A 16,295-nucleotide genomic window follows, 5' to 3' on the forward strand; every position below is an offset into this window, starting at 1 on the left:
AGGCGTGGCTCTGCCTGTTGGTGAGTGTCCACTTTACATACGACCGTGAGTATGGGAAGTAGGAAAACCAGTTGTAATGGCGTTTCTAAAAAGCAAATATAAGATGAGCTCGTATAATCAGGAGACGTCACACAATTTCTATGCTCTCCCACTTTCTTATAGAAAATCTTACCGGATTCGATATGCGGGATTTTTCTGCGCCTCTCCTTCACGTAGGGAACACGAGAGCATATATAAGCCTAACCTCAAATAGCCGAATCCGTAAAAATTCTCAAGGAATCAGGTACTGTGGGCTCATTCATATTAATATCTGATTTACTAAAGATCACCGTTTGTCTCTGGTCTACATAACATTTTCGACATGAGGCAACTAGTAATCTTAAAATCTTAAGACCTCAATGTGGAACATTTCTATGTTCAAAGTTGCCTTTTATAGGCTTGGTTTAGGCATTCTAAAATCAAGTAAAACGAGATATTAAACGAGCAGTGTCTCCCTATACAAATGGAGCAAAGTGCTTTCATGGGGTGTCACCCTAGGATAGGCAAGTCCATGCAGTTATCTACCAGACAATGCTATAAGAGCGACCCTGTGGCCAATTGTATCACCAAAATCGTAAAATCTAGAATCTAAGCATCTGATTTGTCTATAGTCAAATTTCCTTTTTGATGCTCAGCCTCGATGTCGACGAGCGCGCTAAGTACGGATGTTGGAGCTGACAAGCCGCAAGCAGCCAAGAGCCCAACTTGATTTGCCTAGTAAATGCCTCACGCAAAAACCTTTATCGCACTGGTTCATCTTGTACGCGATAATTTTTGAAATCACGATAAGCTACGACTATATAATGGAATTCTGCAGGCCCCTTTGAATCCAGTGAAACATTCCTGCGAGTCTTGTGCCATGTGGAAGCCACCGATAGACTTTCTCGCCCTGCATTGTACGTCTGCATCTATATATCCTGTCCCTTTCTAATTTTTCTGATTTTCCTTCTCAGACGCGTGGATTATCACTCTCAGCGTGCTAAGCTTGGTTATCATTTATCCTTATGGTAATCTGAAAGCCGTCGATGCTTATTTCTTCGGAGCTAGCGCTTCGACTGAGTCGGGCCTGAATACGTGAGTATTCCTTGTATTCCTTGTTCTTTTCGTTCGCGTTCAACGGGCTAAACAAAGACTTTCCATGTCTAGTGTCGACGTCAAATCTTTGAAGACATACCAGCAGGTATACATATACCTCATTCCAATCCTAGGAAATTTGGGATTCATCAATATTATCGTCATTGTATTTCGGGTCCGATGGTTTGAAAAGCGCTTTAAGGAAGTCGGTGAGAGGCCTTCTTCCCCTTCCGTTCAACACTTATATAGAGAACTAACTCGTCTCTCCGCATCTAGCACCGCATCTTTTAAGGCCACAGGCTCCCGAACAAGACGCAGAGGCGCACTTGAAGCACAAAGGGAGTTTAAATAGCAACAATGATGAAACACCAAACGATGGATTGAGCAGCCACGAAGTAGATGACTCGGATAAGGAAAGGGCGCATGTTGAGACTCAGGCCAAGTCTTCCAGGTTGGTTCCCATGCATGACAAGGTAGTCAAGTCCAATGGGTACTAACTCTTACACTAGCGTTTCCCTGGAATCGAAGGAGGCAAAAGCCGATGAGACACCCGTTCCGAATACGAATCCGAAACAAACCATCACATTTGCTGAAGACAATCGGCCGATTTCCGACAAGGACAAAGCTCTGTATATTCCGCCGCCGTGGAGACGTGAAAGAGGTATATGAAAATCGCTCTCATCTTTCCCTCCGTGTTCTCACGAATACTCTATAGGGGCCTCGTTCGATGAGATTGATGAAAGTCTTCATGATGAAGACGAGGGTAAGCGGATAAGATGTTATATGAACATAACTGCAAGTTAATCGCTAACCTTTCTATGAAAGGACCGTCCGAGAAAGCCCTTACTCGTCGACAGACAACCAGGAGCATACAGTCACGTTCACGTACGCTGACCCTTGAGCGAGTTGTAAGCTCAGCTCGCTCAGTGTTCATATTGGAAGGCTCTTCTAGTACTGAGCGAGCGATGCCAGCAACAAAGCCGAGGGAAATGAAACAGCTCGATCTGCCGAATATATCTTCGCAGGCTACGATAGGCCGGAACTCCCAGTTCCACAATTTGTCTGACGAAGACCGGGACGCGCTCGGTGGTATCGAGTATCGAAGCTTAAAGCTTTTGTTAAAGATTGTCGTGGGATATTTCTTTGGCCTGCATCTCTTCGGTGCAATCTGCCTCGTGGGGTGGATTCTGCACGCGGATCCGAAATATCGTGATTATCTCGCTGAATGTGGACAAGGCAATGTTTGGTGGTAAGTCGTCTCCATGGACTGGGATCAACGATATAATGACTTATTTTGTTCGCCGCACGGCAGGGGCTTTTACTCCGCCCAGACGATGATTGACAATCTTGGCTTTACCCTAACACCAGACTCGATGATCTCGTTCCAAGATGCGACCTTCCCAATGATCCTCATGAGTTTCCTTGCATTTGCCGGCAACACTTGTTATCCATGCCTTCTTCGACTCATTATCTGGATCTTCTACAAAGTTTGCCCGGAGAAATCCTCGCTGAAAGACCCGCTCAGATTCCTACTCGATCATCCACGACGGTGTTATACACTGCTTTTCCCAAGCGGGCCAACCTGGATTCTCTTCGGAATCCTATTCGCAATGAACTCGATCGATGTGCTCCTCATCATTGTGCTGGACTTGAACAATCCCGCCGTGAACAACCTCGCCCCTGGTCCTCGAGTTCTCGCCGCTATTTTCCAAGCCGCATCGGCGCGTCATACGGGTACTTCGACTTTCAACTTGGCTGATGTGAGCCCGGCCGTCCAATTCAGCTTGGTGGTCATGATGTATGTTGCGATTTTTCCGATTGCGATAAGCATCAGAGCTTCCAATGTTTATGAAGAGAGAACGCTGGGTGTATATGGCACTGAGGGTCACATGGACGAGCATGACGGCCGGTCTTACATTATCAACCATATTCAGAACCAACTGACCTTTGACCTGTGGTACATTTTCCTCGGCTGCTTTTGCATCTGCGTTGCCGAGGCTGGTAAGATTGCAGATACGTCAATTCCAGTAAGTGGTCGATATCCAATGTTGCGAGAAAAGATTCTAACAGTTCCAGGCCTTTTCTGTGTTCTCTGTGTTATTCGAGGTTGTCTCGGCATAGTAAGTTATCCATTTGGTGTCTACACCTTTAACCATTTGCGTTGGCTAATCTCATGAAGTGGCAATGTCGGGCTTAGTCTTGGGTATCCCACTGTTTCGACGTCTCTATCTGGACAGTTTACCGTGTTCAGCAAGCTTGTTGTTTGTGCCGTGATGATACGAGGTCGTCATCGTGGATTGCCTTACAAGCTCGACCGTGCCATTGTTCTCCCAAGCGAGCGCCTAGAAGACCATCAGGATCGGGATGAGGTTCAAACAAAGGTTGACTAAGGAAGGCTCCTGATACTTGCTCGCAATCTTCTGTATGACAGTGCTGTGCTATTAGAACGCTGCTATAATAAGAACACTGATAGCCTTCTCCATCATAGTGGGCCAGGGATCATATACAACCCCAGGAATGCACCTCATGATGCCAACCAATCACATTTAATAAGTAATGTTGGAAACGGGAATATTCATGAACAATAAACGGCTACTTGCTCGCTGGAACTACAAACTGGTCATAATAGTATTACTGTCATATAGAGGGTGTGCATCTGATTTCTGGTTTCTTCGCTCTGCTAGGTTAACAAGTTGTCCTAACCCATCAGTAATAGAAATTCATGCCCCGTCCTAATCCAAAACCAAATACGTATACCGTGCCTTGTGTCAAGGCCCTAGCCCAGTGGGACAGTTGAAAAGTCTAGCCTAGGCTAACCGTGCAGCCCAGCCCTAAGCAGCATTGATCTCGGCGACATGGTCGGTCACCACACAGGTCCAGTCATCAGTGCCGTAGTATACAGTGTATCTGTCGTTATGGGTTTGCCCTCCGCTAAGAGTATCGCCAAACTGCCAGAACAAATCTGCAGCCATTCCAGTCGCGGCCAGAGCAGTGTCCTGCCACTCCAACTCATCGGTACAGTGAGCGTCCTTCATTCCATATTCCTCAAACAGACACGGCTTGCCAAGGGATTCACAAATCGCGGCGTGGTCCTTGACCCATGTATTTCCCCAGGAGTTGTTAGTCACGCCCCCTGTTATTACTTGTCGTTAGTACGAGACAGAAACAAGGGACAGGGTATGCAACGTACAGTCAGTAGTGTAGAGATGCAAGGTGCCAAAGTCAACGTCGGGAATGGCGAGATTCAGGGCAAAGTCAGTGCCTTCGACCTCGGTATAGGGGTAATCAGTGCTTCCTTCAAGACCCATACCCTCTAGAATATGAATTAGTCGGTGAATCCGCGGGATTTAAATCCAAAATGGGGTTGTGGATTTACTTACCATCTCCAATAGTCACTAGATGGTTAGGATCGAGAGACTTAATAAAGGCACTCGTTTCAGTCGCCCACTTGTTAATGACGGAAGTATCACACGATGCACAGCGCGGCTCGTTTGCCAGCTCCCAGGCGAAAATACTAGGCGAATCCGCGTATCGGGAGACCACTGCCTTGATATAGGCCTGGTACGCGCCCTGCATATCGGCATCGGTATACCAGCTGATCTTGTCGCCACCATAGGCTTTGGCGTAGGCGTTCATGCCACCATAGTCGTCCCAGTTATTCACGAAGGGGATAATCAACTTGATTCCCTCCTTCTCTGCTGCCGAAACGACATAATCCAGACGCTGAAGGCCGTCCTTTCCGGTGTTGATGGTTGAAACGCCGTTCTCGTGGAGCTGGAAGTAAACTGTACCTTCTCCGGGGACGGTGTTCACATCGTTGAAGCCCCAAGTACGGAGGATCTTAAGGCCCGACTCCGCGAAATGGCCCATCGCAAGATCGATGTCGGCGTCGTTGGTGAGGAAGGGGAGCCAGTATGCGTTTGATCCGGCAAAGTAACCCGTCTTCCCATCAATGACAAAGTTCAGCCCGTCGACCGAAGGGTGTGAACCCGCTTGTCTGGCAACTGGGGTTGCCAAGGCAAGCGGTGCGATAGTTGAAAGAAGAGAGAGGAAGTTCTTCATGGTGTCGGATTTCCGTCTTCTTATGAAGTCCCGAGAGGCTGGTGGCAATGTTCTACTGTTGGATATTTGGTTCAGGGTGGATCTTCAGGGCCTTTATATATTTAGTGTTCGACAGTCTGTAGCAGGGTTGCCCAGCCTTGCCCAGACATGGTGTTCTCCATCTGGTGTTGTTTGTGGCAGGAGTCTAGGATTGGAATAATTTCCGAGCCAGCCGTGCTGGATACAGAAGATCTGAGCGGATACGACGTCTATGCATCACCATCAAAGCTCGGCTGTAGCCGAGTAGCCAGACCTGAAGACCGTGATCTTGTCCTGCGACTCAGCATCATACCGCCCTGTTCCTAGTAAACTAGGTACCCATACAAGGGTGAACGACCCTCAAGCGAAAACGATCGACACGACCTGTTTCCTGCTCCTGTTCATCCCCGCCTCCTAATTTTCCTGATTGAGTATTCTTCAGGCTAGCTCCGCCTCCGTGTGCTATATTCCGATACCCAGTCCGGTTAGAGCATGTCAGTCCCCGGATTTTCTACACGTTAAGTGCGGAGAAATCTCCAAGTTATTGACCATGCCAACTTTTTTGAGTGAAGCCAAGAATTTCGAATATTTCAACAATAAAGCGTATGCATATCACTTCCCCATGGGGATATGCTGCTGCTTCTCCACCTATAAGCTCGATTGTACCTAGTCTCTGAAGAGTCTCACGCTAGGAAACCCTCTTACTGGACACCCTCCGTACAAGGTTTTGGTCGCAGAAGCAGCACAACCTGTCTCAGAGAGAAATTGGGTATGCACCTAAGCCTTCTGAGCCATTGGGAAGGATAGGGTGTAGGAGACGGCTGCGAACAAACATCTTACACTCCAAACAACGCAAGGCACCAGCAAATATTCCCCCGGCAAGGCTTGGCTTCACTTGACATTCGGAAAATTGATTACTCAGTCAGAACGCCATTGGCGGAGAAAGAGTCATCGAAGTGCGAAATCCTCCCGTCACGTCACGGCCGATCTCCCGAACAATCCCAGATCTTCGAAGTTCTGACTTTGCTCGCCGGTAGGATTCCCCATTTGAGGTAAAAGTGGGCGGAAGTGCGCCAGATGTCGGACAGGTGAGCCTGAAACGCGAAAGAGGGAATAGAATGTTTCTAGCCCCGGATTACTGTGGCCCCACATGGAGATAGAGATGGATGCCGAGGTAATTGTTAGGCAAGGCCTGACGATGCCTCATAAACAAATCTGTGCTATTCACCATTCACCTTACTCTCACTTAGTTCATATTCACGGCCCTATTGTGACTGACAATATTTTCAGAAACGGGCACTATTCATCTTTGTTTACATTCAATCGCTCTGCTTTCACTTTGTTGAGGGCTACGATACTGGAGATCTAGTTAGTACTAACATACGAAAATCCGGATGAAGAAAGGTGATAATGACTCTATGGAAAGCAGGCTATATATAAAGCCTATGCTATCAAAGAAATGACAAATTACCAAAAAGGCTCAGTCTACACACAAAGACATCCTATACATGTCAACACACTTGCTTCACACTCAATCTCTCACCCCAGATTTAAATTGTTACCCTAAAACTGACTATTTCCACTTCTACTCCTTCATCACTGTATCCTTGATTCCTTCCCTTTGCCAGCACGTCGTCAACACTCTGAACTCTGTCTTTGTCATCCCCTGCACTTTAGGTACCTAGGTAAGGTTGAGCCTGTCTTTATCATCCTTCCGCCAATACAACCATCATGCCGCGACCTCCAGGGCCCGATATGGCTTCTGCACGTACGATAAAGTGCTGCCAACGACGCGCTATCTGATGGTCATGAATAAGAACACACAGATGGAATTAACAGCATACACCGACAAACACAAACTGCCCTACTACGATAAGATCGAGTTCGACGAGCACGGATGGTTAGTCACCCCGCCCGGAGAACATCGGCTATCAGACGACGGAAGATGGTCCCTACTCTTGACCCGGAAACGTTAGAGACGATTGTCAGTTTCCCAGAGATGCTAGCAACTATAAACAGCGGACACTGGTGACTGTCACACCGAAGGGACGCGACACAAAGCAAAGCAATAAGCCGATTTGGCCCTGGTGATCCTCTCATTCGGTCCCATGGAATCCAAATCCTCGGTCAGCAGTGTCATTTGATGCTATGTACACCTTCCTGCATGAAAAGTACTTTCCGCGAGCGATCTTCGGACCGGTATATCTGGCAGAGAAAAAGGTTCGAGTCTTCGAATCATCATTGGAAGCGTTTGGCTTCGAAGGCAGTAAGGAAGGAATCAGACCGTCTATCAAACATCGTGAGAAGATCCGAGACTGGCCGGTCCCCACGAACCGGGAAGAGCTTGACGGTTTCCTATGGTTAACCCCATTCCTACGAAGATTTATTCCAGGAAGATCCGAGCATGTCATGATCATGAAGGGAGCCTATCTCAGGAAAGTACCTGCGAAGCCTTATAAGACCAAAGAGGCACCGCCCGATCTAGAAGACTGTGACGGAGATCTGACTAAAAGGAGAAAAACCCCAAAGAAGAGTCCGACCGCAACGTCGAATGACTTGCCAAAGATCATCCGCACAACGTGGACGGAGAAAGATTGGGAATGGACGGAGGAATGCCAGAAGTCCTTTGACGCCGTCAAGACGGCCATTGCTACGAACGCTTGTGCAGGGACGGACTATGACATACAGTTCCATTTGGCCACCGACGCCTCTGCCACAGGGTTGGGCGGGCGGGGTATTGTTCCAGCTCCATGGAACGAAAGAAGGGACGGTAGCTGGTCCTGAACACCGAGAGGCTGAGCGGATTGTGATGTTCCTGTCTTTTAGACTATCAGATGCCGAAACAAGATACTCGAACCCTGAGAGAGAGTGTCTGGCAGTGGTCAAATGTCTGGCGGAAGTCCGTTGGATGGTCATGGGAAGCAAGTTTCCGGTTACGATATACTCGGACGTTGGCACCGTTGATGCAGCAACTCGCGAAGGCCAAGAAAAGCACCGTCACACATTATGCTAATTCAGAATTCAGATCCCTTCAAGAGGCGTGCACGGTTCTGCTGGTCACGCATGATCTAGAAGAAACCTTTGGAATCGGCATGACATTGAGAATGCTCCTTTGGCCACGCTCTCTACTAAGGTGGACAACGTTATCTAACGACTCAAGCACTCCGGTTACTATAAGATCGACAACTCCGAAGCCTCTGTACGCGTTGTCTATATACACGGACTCCGCAACAAGCCCCCTTCGTGAGAGATCAATAACCCAGCATTTGAGTCTAGTCGCCACCCGTGCTCATCCAGAGCCCAAAAAATGGCAAGACGCAGGTGACTGGGGCGCAAGACACATACATGACGATGCCCCTTTCACGTTATGGGATGGAATAAACCGTCAATATTGTGCACCGATGAAGAACGAATTTGGGTGGATTCGTAAGAAGTTCGGTGGTGGAAAGTTCTCCCAGTCTGGTCAAGCGAGTCAGCCAAAAGCAAGAGCAATGCCATTGCTTTCGGGATCGCGACGGATAGTGACCAATTTCGATTCCGGTTTATGTACTCTTGTCAGTTATGGCAGGCGATCAGATACCTGGGTTGTCAGGCTGCACATGTTTGTTGGCGAGTACATTAGCCAGTCCCGCACAGATAGAGAATCCAACCATCTTCTCTCTCTTTCCACCTGGTTCTGCTAGGTCAACTCTGGACGTCGGCTGTTCTCTTCCACGGTATTTGAATGGCGTCTCCATAAAGCCATGATTATTGCATGGGTCGACAAAATGCTCTCCAAAGCGATTGAGGCCTCACCGCTGACAACGCCAATTCTACGACGGGATGTCTCTCTACGTAACTGGGAGAAGGGCCTCCGACGGCGTCAGCTATTAAGTTCGGGATCCGACGATTCCCCTTTAACCGAGGGACTCCCCTTCGATATTAGTGTTCCAGACTCGTCTCAACTTGTCGGGCCCGCATGGTACCAAGGATAAAGATCATGGTTGTCGAATACAAGTTGAGTGGAGATGATGAAGAGGTCGGAGAGAATAGTGCTGTTACCGATTAACATTGCTTGCTGTTGTATGGGCGATTGCTGACTATTCACCGTGGGCATGCATCATGGCTTTTATAACCTTCTGCAAGACCAGACTTCATATTTAGCGTACTAGTAATGGTAATGCCCGTGTCATATCCATCATCTCCTTTCCTTTTCTGGACTCCGCAAGCCGGAGATAGTTGCTTACTTCTGTCCTGGTTTCATGGTGTCAGTCACAGTTGTCCCTGGAGCTAAGTAATTCTTGGGCTTATCGTCCGAGGAGATGAAGACGTAGCAAATTGCTCATATGGGCGGGAATGAGTGGTTTTACTTGTGGCAGAAGCGCGTTGAAAGTATTCTGCCACATGATGGGCCGATACTCTTTCTTAAATCACCAATATTTGTCTCAGTGGATTTCAACCTAGTGTCACAGCAAAGGTATAAGATGTGGCCTATGGCTATCTTCTTCATATCTAGCGAACTAGAACAAATTGAGAACGGATAATTAAGCCGATTAATCTCTGCAAGGCAGAGGAAATATATTATTATATTATGTACAACAACACTACTCATCACCACATGGCCGGCTGTTTCTGGACCTCATCTGGGACACTGAAATACCCTCTACTGGCCAAGTGCCGTTGGAGTTCTCGAAACTTGCTGGTTTTAGCCTTCTTTTCAAACAAGATGTCAATTTCCAAGTAACTTAACCCAAATGTCTCAGGGAGTCGCAGGTAGCACCATACGAAACACACGGCGCTAAACCCCAAAAAGAAGAAGCACGACTTGCCCTTCCAGTTCCAGGCTGTAGGATTCAGCATTCGTGGGGTCATAACATTGGTAACAATAGAAGCCACATTATACACGATACGGGCGAGTACCACAGTCTTGACTCGCAGCCGGGTGCAAGGGATCTCTGCAACGAGGACATAACATATAGGCCCAATGCTGAGGTCATATATGAAAGTGAGGAGGGTAATCAGACCCCCAAGAGTCCATGATTGAGCATCTGTTGCAGGTAGGAATGCAATGCCACCCGCAACCGCGAGGATAGCCATCGAGGCGGCGAGGCCGATGAGGTAGATCCTACGGCGCCCGGCTCGCCTCATCCAGAACCACGACATGATCGCACCAACTATAGCCACGCCGTACATACCGATGGCAAGGGTGAAGGAATTTTGAACGCTCAGACCAGCTTGTTCATAGAAATATGCTGCGTAAGTCCCCGAGCTGGAGAACGAGGCTTGCTGGGTAACCCAGATCATGCAGGCAATCTCCGTCCGTCGGAGGTTGGTCCCTTTAAAGCAGTCCAAATATGTCATTTGGCCGCTGCCCAGATATTTTTCCGTTTCATTAGTATGTGTCATCATCGCTACTATCTCGTCAACGTTGCAGCCGGCTTCGTGTGCCGTGGTAAGACGTAGTAATGTTCTTCTGGCTTCTGCGGGCCGCTCTTTGCGGATCAGCCACCCTAGTTGCAGGGTAAGATTCAATATCTGATGGGGAGTGTGATTCAGGGCCATCATACCTGGGGACTCGGGTGCGAAATACACCCCGATCATGATCGGCACAGCCAAAGCCCACTGCAAGGCAAGTGGCAAGCGATACGCCCACTCCGATCGATTGCCTGTTTGGCTGCGGACTACCCCAACAGCACAGAGCTGTCCAATCAACCAACACATGTTCACACTGCTCAGGATATATGCCCGAAGTGCAACTGGCATAATCTCTGCCGCATACGTCGTGGCTAAGGTCTGAAAGATCCCCCACGGAATCCCGCATAGAACCTGGCCAGCTAAGAACATCTGAACGTTCACGGCGAAGAAAGGCAAAAAGATAAATAAAGACAAAGAGACCAATGCCACCAGTATCGTCCAGCGATAGCCGAAGCGGTCTGCGAGGAAGCCGTTCATAAACAGCCCGATAATTTGGCCTACCACAGCTGCAGACGTCAGGCCCGATTGCCACTGGGATGGAATTTCAAAGTTTCCAGGACGAGATGGATCCGGGGCTCCGTATTTCTGTTTGAAGCCCGGGAAGGTAAAGAAACTGACGAGAAGCGTCGTGTCGTAGCCTTCCATAATGATCGTCGATGAGAGCACGATTGACCATGCGATGGCTTTGGGGTAAAGTTTACAGCATGTGAGTAGTGACATATTTCGCTCTGCCCTAGTAGCTGCCCTGGCGCCCGATGACAGCTGGTGCAGGCTGGGGATGCTGGCTGACAGATCGGAAAAGACGTCCTCCTCATGATGGGAACTTGGCCCCTGCTCTAGCGGAACCTCACACAAAGATATTTCAGTGAGGTCATGGCGAGCTTTGGGTGCCATGTGGTGGAATTTTTGTAAAAGGTTTGAGATGGTCGCGTTGACCGGCCGTTCTTTAGGAAGGAATTGTTATCATCGCCGAGAATTGGAGCAGAAGTACTTGGTTAAAAACCAAAAAAAAAGAAGGCTTTAGACAATTGAGGGGGAACAGTTCGGTTACAGTTTTTCTTCAATGGTCAAGTTCCAGCTGAGCTTGAAAAGGTAATTGATGGACTTCAACCCCACAAGAACGTGCTTGGCCGAGCAACGTTCCGGGATGCTAACCAGCCTGGGCAAGGAGTGGACGGACACCCGTTCATTTCGCTTAGACAGTCCCCGGAACTCTGGGCAAGTCAACCTGACGGGATATGAAGATTTTTCTTGCCACAAGCAAAGAACTTGACCCATAGTCTGAATCGGCGTTATACTAGTGATGAAATTAGTCAAGGGGCGAGTTTCGATATGATGGACTCCTCACCTTCTAGAGTAGGTCTTTAATGCGCTTCGCAGATTGGCCGTCGACTAGATTCCCCCTGTCTTTCAACACAGACTCGTAGTCCTGCACCTATTGATAAAAACTTCCAATCTACCTAGTAGTGGGTTTAGCCTATGTCCCAATTTGTTTTATATAGAAGCGGTATATGCGAAGGTGTATAACGGCCAAAGCTTTAATGCCTGATTTTGGAGGGTTGGTGCCTGATGATGCCTGATGATGCCTGATTCATGCCTGATTTTAAACTGGCAGAAATTAAGATACCTGAATTACAATGACAGAGCCTTAATAAGCAAGGTACCCATGTTCAACACCTTAAAAAGTAGGCAGAAAAGATGAAGCTATTCCCACCATACAGATCCTCAGATTCATCCAATTCCAGGCGCGGAGCCCAGCTCTACTATGCAAATGTCTATGTCAGGCAAAATGAAGCTATTCTCACTACACAAATCCCTAGATTCGTCTAATTACAGGCGTTGAGGCATTTCCATAGTGTAGATCTCCATGTAAATCTCTATGTCAGGCAAAATGAAGCTATTCTCACTACACAAATCCCTAGATTCGTCTAATTACAGGCGTTGAGGCATTTCCATAGTGTAGATCTCCATGTAAATCTCTATGTCAGGCAAAATGAAGCTATTCTCACTACACAAATCCCTAGATTCGTCCAATTATAGGCGTTGAGGCATTTCCATAGTGTAGATCTCTATGTAAATCTCTATGTCAGGCAAAACGAAGCTATTCATACCATACAAATCCCCATTTTTGAAGCTATTCCCACCCATATAAATCCCCATTTTAATCCCTATACCCTTCTCCTCCTGCGCTGGCTCCGGCGTGTTGGTTCTGTAGTCTCAGATCGGGATCGAGCTCGTCTCCGCCGTCTTGTATTTGCTAGCCGCACTGGGGATAACTCCACCCGGGATCTCAGCACCGGGGATAACTCCACTGGGGATATCTGCACTAGTGATAACTCTACTGGGGATATCTGCACCGGTGATATCTGCACTGGGGATGGAGATCCTATCTTAAGCCTCGGTGGCGAGCTAGCTTCATCTTTATAACGCGTAATAACGATATGTAGCCTTGCTTGACCGGGGATCTTTTCGACGAATTGCTTCATCGTCCCAAAAAAACGTCTATTGATTCCTGAGATCCACCGAGGACTAAGCTTCTTCCCAGCCTTTATTATCGTATCGGCTAGATAGAATTTATCTGTCGGTAGCGGCGTAAAATTGACGATCTTAGGTAATCCAGTGAGTAGCTTTTGCCTTATAAACCAGTCAATATCGCTAACATATTCGGAGGGAGGGAACCGAATCGAAATTGAAGCTATTCGAACCTACAGATTAGCTATTGCTCTTAATAATATAGGGGGTACTATACCATCGGGGATCGGCTTTGTCTCGCCTGGTCTCTCTTGGAGATAAAAGGTCACCGTAAGTGGTATATCTCGCTCCGCTTCCTGGTTACCTCGCTGGCGCTGGTATGTAAGGCGGGTGGTGCTAACTGTACCGCGGAGGCCCGAGAACGGAGTGCTTGGGGGTGCGGTGTATGGGGGTGCGGTGTATGGGGTTGCGGTATATGGGGGTGGGGGCGCTGTCGCTAGCGCTACCGCTGACGCTGGCGCTGACGCTGTCCCTGGCGCTGGCGCTGATATTGTATAACCTACTTGCTGGAGAGCGGTTATAAATGCATTCGCGACGACACTATTAGTAGTAGCTATAATTAGATGAGAAGTTAATTGAAGATGAGAAGTTAATTGAAGATGAGAAGTTAATTGAAGATAAGAAGTCAATTAAAGATAACATTGAAGAAATCCCGAGATACTATTTATATACCCTCTATCCCCCCTCCCGAGACATTTATGCACCCTCCCAATCAGCTGTAACCTGCCAATCTGCAACCTGCCAATTAGCTGTAGCTGTAGCTGTAGCTATACCTACACCCTGCCAATCAGCTGCACCGTGCGGCTTTATATAAACGTCGAGAATTGGATCCTGGCCGGTGTTCTAGTGCGTAAATGCTCGCTCCCGTAGTGCTTTATACACCGCTCGATACGGCGCTCGAGGCTCCCCACAAAGAGCTGGACTCGGATCGTTAGGGTTAAATGGTATACCTATAAGCTGTTGTCCAATTTTAGCAAGCTGCTGGTGACACTAGGTAAGTGTAGACGGTGGGAGATATTCATTAGGATCCTAATCCTGTACGTCCTGTTGTAGGCTTTGGAATAGTGATGAATTCACATCAACTGGATAGTGTAGATCTGGGATATCGGCGTGTTTCCAATTCATTATTGGCTTCCCCTTTACAATATGGGGGCGGTGGGGCTGGCTTTGGATACGATGATGATTCCATTGGTTGGTATATGCTTTAACTCGGTGACGAATAAGCGGTATATAGATAGTAAGAAGAGAGACTTGCTCCGGTATACAGTCTTTCACAAAGAGGTTTTCGCGTTGGAGGCATTTGAAATACTCCTAATAAGATAGATATTAGCTTCCATGAAGAGCTTCCATGAAGAGCTTCCCTATGAAGAGCTTCCCTATGAAGAGCTTCCCCATGAAGAGCTTCCCCATGAAGAGCTTCCCCATGAAGAGCTTCCATGAAGAGCTTCCATGAAGAGCTTCCATGAAGAGCTTCCCCATAAAGAGCTTCCCCATGAAGAGCTTCCCCATGAAGAGCTTCCATGAAGAGCTTATATCACTTACATGGAAGAGACCAGTTGTTGCTCTTGATAGAAGACCCCACCATCCTTCAATTCGCTGGTTATCAACACTCCGGCCATAGAGATAGCAGTCCCGGATCTGTACTGAGGGATCTGCTAGTTTCCGAAGCTCGTACTGTGTATCAGTAAGAAGCACAGTCTCCGTACCTCGATCAGAGCGGATCTTCCTAGGCTGGAAGCCGTACTCTGCAAAGACATCGAGACATTAGCGTTGAACACTAACTGTAGTGCGAGCGCTCACTCTAACGTATGGCTAGACGATATACCGAGAGTATCCGTCGATTGTAGTATAGATCTCAATACCGAACGGTTCAAGCTTCATATGCCCGTTAATATGCCATACATCATTCGGCCCCGGCGAGATATAATTAACTCTCTCTCGACGTCGGCTAGGGAGCCGGCCCTCGATAGCATTAGGACGGAGAAGATGATAAACAGTCTGGATTTGGACCCTAGGAAAGAGAAGAAGTATTAGTATATATCGAGATAAAAAAAATAGGGGGAAAAGGGGCGAGTACTTAGTATAGTATAATCCCATTGCCTAGAGGTGACGATGAAGAGCACGGCGCCCGAAGTCCTCAATATCACCAATAATAAACTCACTAATCAGAATAGCTTTAATATCGGTAAGCTGTTGCTCTCGCTCCTCGGGGGAGAGGCGAAGTTTAATACTAAGATCACCCCGGATTCGACGAATAGTACGTTCTGAAGAAGGCGTACTATCTGCGGCAAGAATCCTAATAATATCACCGGTATTATAGAGAGGGAGGAGTTCTTTAACACGAGCCTGGATATCAGCTTTCTTCGTACGTGACTTCGTATGTAAGGTGGCCCGCCATTTTGAAAGGGAGCTCTGTAGGACCGATCGGCTAGCGACGATATCGTATTTATCTTGTAGGAGAGATCGAATAGCTGCCTGCGTAGTGTTTTGAGATATAAGATCGAGGATCTCATCTTTGTAGGGGTCTAGATCAATCCGTGGAGGCATTGCGAGGATTTGTGCGGTGGGAATAGCTTCAAAATCGTGATCTGTGCGGTTGGGAGGCTTCGAAATCGAGGGATTCAACATCAACGCCTGAGATTTGATGAATGCGAGGATTTGTGCGGTGGAATAGCTTCAATTTCGTGATCTGTGCGGTTGGGAGGCTTCGAAATCGAGGGATTCAATATCAACGCCTGAGATTTGATGAATGTGAGGATTTGTGCGGTGGGAATAGCTTCAATTTCGTGATTTGTATAGCTTCAATTTACAATACACTGTATAGAGCGGTGCGGAAAGCGGTGTAAAGCAAGGCATGAATCAGGCATCATCAGGCACCAACCCTCCAAAATCAGGCATTAAAGCTTTGGCCGTTATACACCTTCGCAGGTATAGGTATATTGGTGATTGAGATAGATGGGCTGTTCTGGTTATTCTTACTTCGTCGTTCTCTCACGCGACTATGTGTAAAATGCTGATGGATTCCTTCATTTTCGACGACATTGAGCAGTGCGGGAAGTATTATATAGAACTACCCGTACCAGGGCTTAAAGGGCCCAATTCCTGTAAGATACTCG

General features: G+C 47.7%; 7 protein-coding genes across 7 annotated transcripts; 4 read left to right on the plus strand and 3 right to left on the minus strand.

Annotated features, from left to right (window-relative positions):
- Positions 1 to 898: 898 nt before the first annotated feature.
- On the plus strand, positions 899 to 3,503 carry N7525_001765 (potassium ion transporter; the record flags this gene model as incomplete). The annotated part of the gene is made up of 10 exons (XM_061212039.1): positions 899 to 935; positions 993 to 1,113; positions 1,186 to 1,322; positions 1,390 to 1,564; positions 1,623 to 1,774; positions 1,829 to 1,876; positions 1,939 to 2,362; positions 2,426 to 3,140; positions 3,190 to 3,233; positions 3,293 to 3,503. 10 exons carry the CDS (start codon positions 899 to 901, stop codon positions 3,501 to 3,503), a joined length of 2,064 nt encoding a protein of 687 aa, XP_061071265.1.
- A 441-nt stretch (positions 3,504 to 3,944) lies between these two features.
- On the minus strand, positions 3,945 to 5,175 carry N7525_001766 (glycoside hydrolase 5 family protein; the record flags this gene model as incomplete). The annotated part of the gene is made up of 3 exons (XM_002557578.1): positions 3,945 to 4,246; positions 4,304 to 4,426; positions 4,494 to 5,175. The coding sequence occupies 3 exons, from the start codon at positions 5,173 to 5,175 to the stop codon at positions 3,945 to 3,947; spliced, it is 1,107 nt and encodes a 368-aa protein (XP_002557624.1).
- Positions 5,176 to 6,924: 1,749 nt separating this feature from the next.
- N7525_001767 (uncharacterized protein) lies at positions 6,925 to 7,169 on the plus strand (the record flags this gene model as incomplete). Its single annotated transcript, XM_061212040.1, is given in 2 exon segments — positions 6,925 to 6,961; positions 6,973 to 7,169. The coding sequence occupies 2 exon segments, from the start codon at positions 6,925 to 6,927 to the stop codon at positions 7,167 to 7,169; spliced, it is 234 nt and encodes a 77-aa protein (XP_061071266.1).
- A 172-nt stretch (positions 7,170 to 7,341) lies between these two features.
- Positions 7,342 to 7,977, plus strand: N7525_001768 (uncharacterized protein; the record flags this gene model as incomplete). Its single annotated transcript, XM_061212041.1, has 1 exon — positions 7,342 to 7,977. The coding sequence occupies one exon, from the start codon at positions 7,342 to 7,344 to the stop codon at positions 7,975 to 7,977; it is 636 nt and encodes a 211-aa protein (XP_061071267.1).
- Positions 7,978 to 8,960: 983 nt separating this feature from the next.
- Positions 8,961 to 9,167, plus strand: N7525_001769 (uncharacterized protein; the record flags this gene model as incomplete). Its single annotated transcript, XM_061212042.1, has 1 exon — positions 8,961 to 9,167. The coding sequence occupies one exon, from the start codon at positions 8,961 to 8,963 to the stop codon at positions 9,165 to 9,167; it is 207 nt and encodes a 68-aa protein (XP_061071268.1).
- A 616-nt stretch (positions 9,168 to 9,783) lies between these two features.
- Positions 9,784 to 11,541, minus strand: N7525_001770 (putative MFS sugar transporter; the record flags this gene model as incomplete). Its single annotated transcript, XM_061212043.1, has 1 exon — positions 9,784 to 11,541. One exon carries the CDS (start codon positions 11,539 to 11,541, stop codon positions 9,784 to 9,786), a length of 1,758 nt encoding a protein of 585 aa, XP_061071269.1.
- Positions 11,542 to 15,279: 3,738 nt separating this feature from the next.
- Positions 15,280 to 15,726, minus strand: N7525_001771 (Clr5 domain-containing protein; the record flags this gene model as incomplete). The annotated part of the gene is made up of 1 exon (XM_061212044.1): positions 15,280 to 15,726. One exon carries the CDS (start codon positions 15,724 to 15,726, stop codon positions 15,280 to 15,282), a length of 447 nt encoding a protein of 148 aa, XP_061071270.1.
- Positions 15,727 to 16,295: the final 569 nt, after the last annotated feature.

The sequence above is a fragment of the Penicillium rubens genome (assembly GCF_028828025.1).
Source record: "Penicillium rubens strain IBT 27055 chromosome Unknown utg000001l_segment0_segment0, whole genome shotgun sequence".
NCBI classification, from domain to species: domain Eukaryota; kingdom Fungi; phylum Ascomycota; class Eurotiomycetes; order Eurotiales; family Aspergillaceae; genus Penicillium; species Penicillium rubens.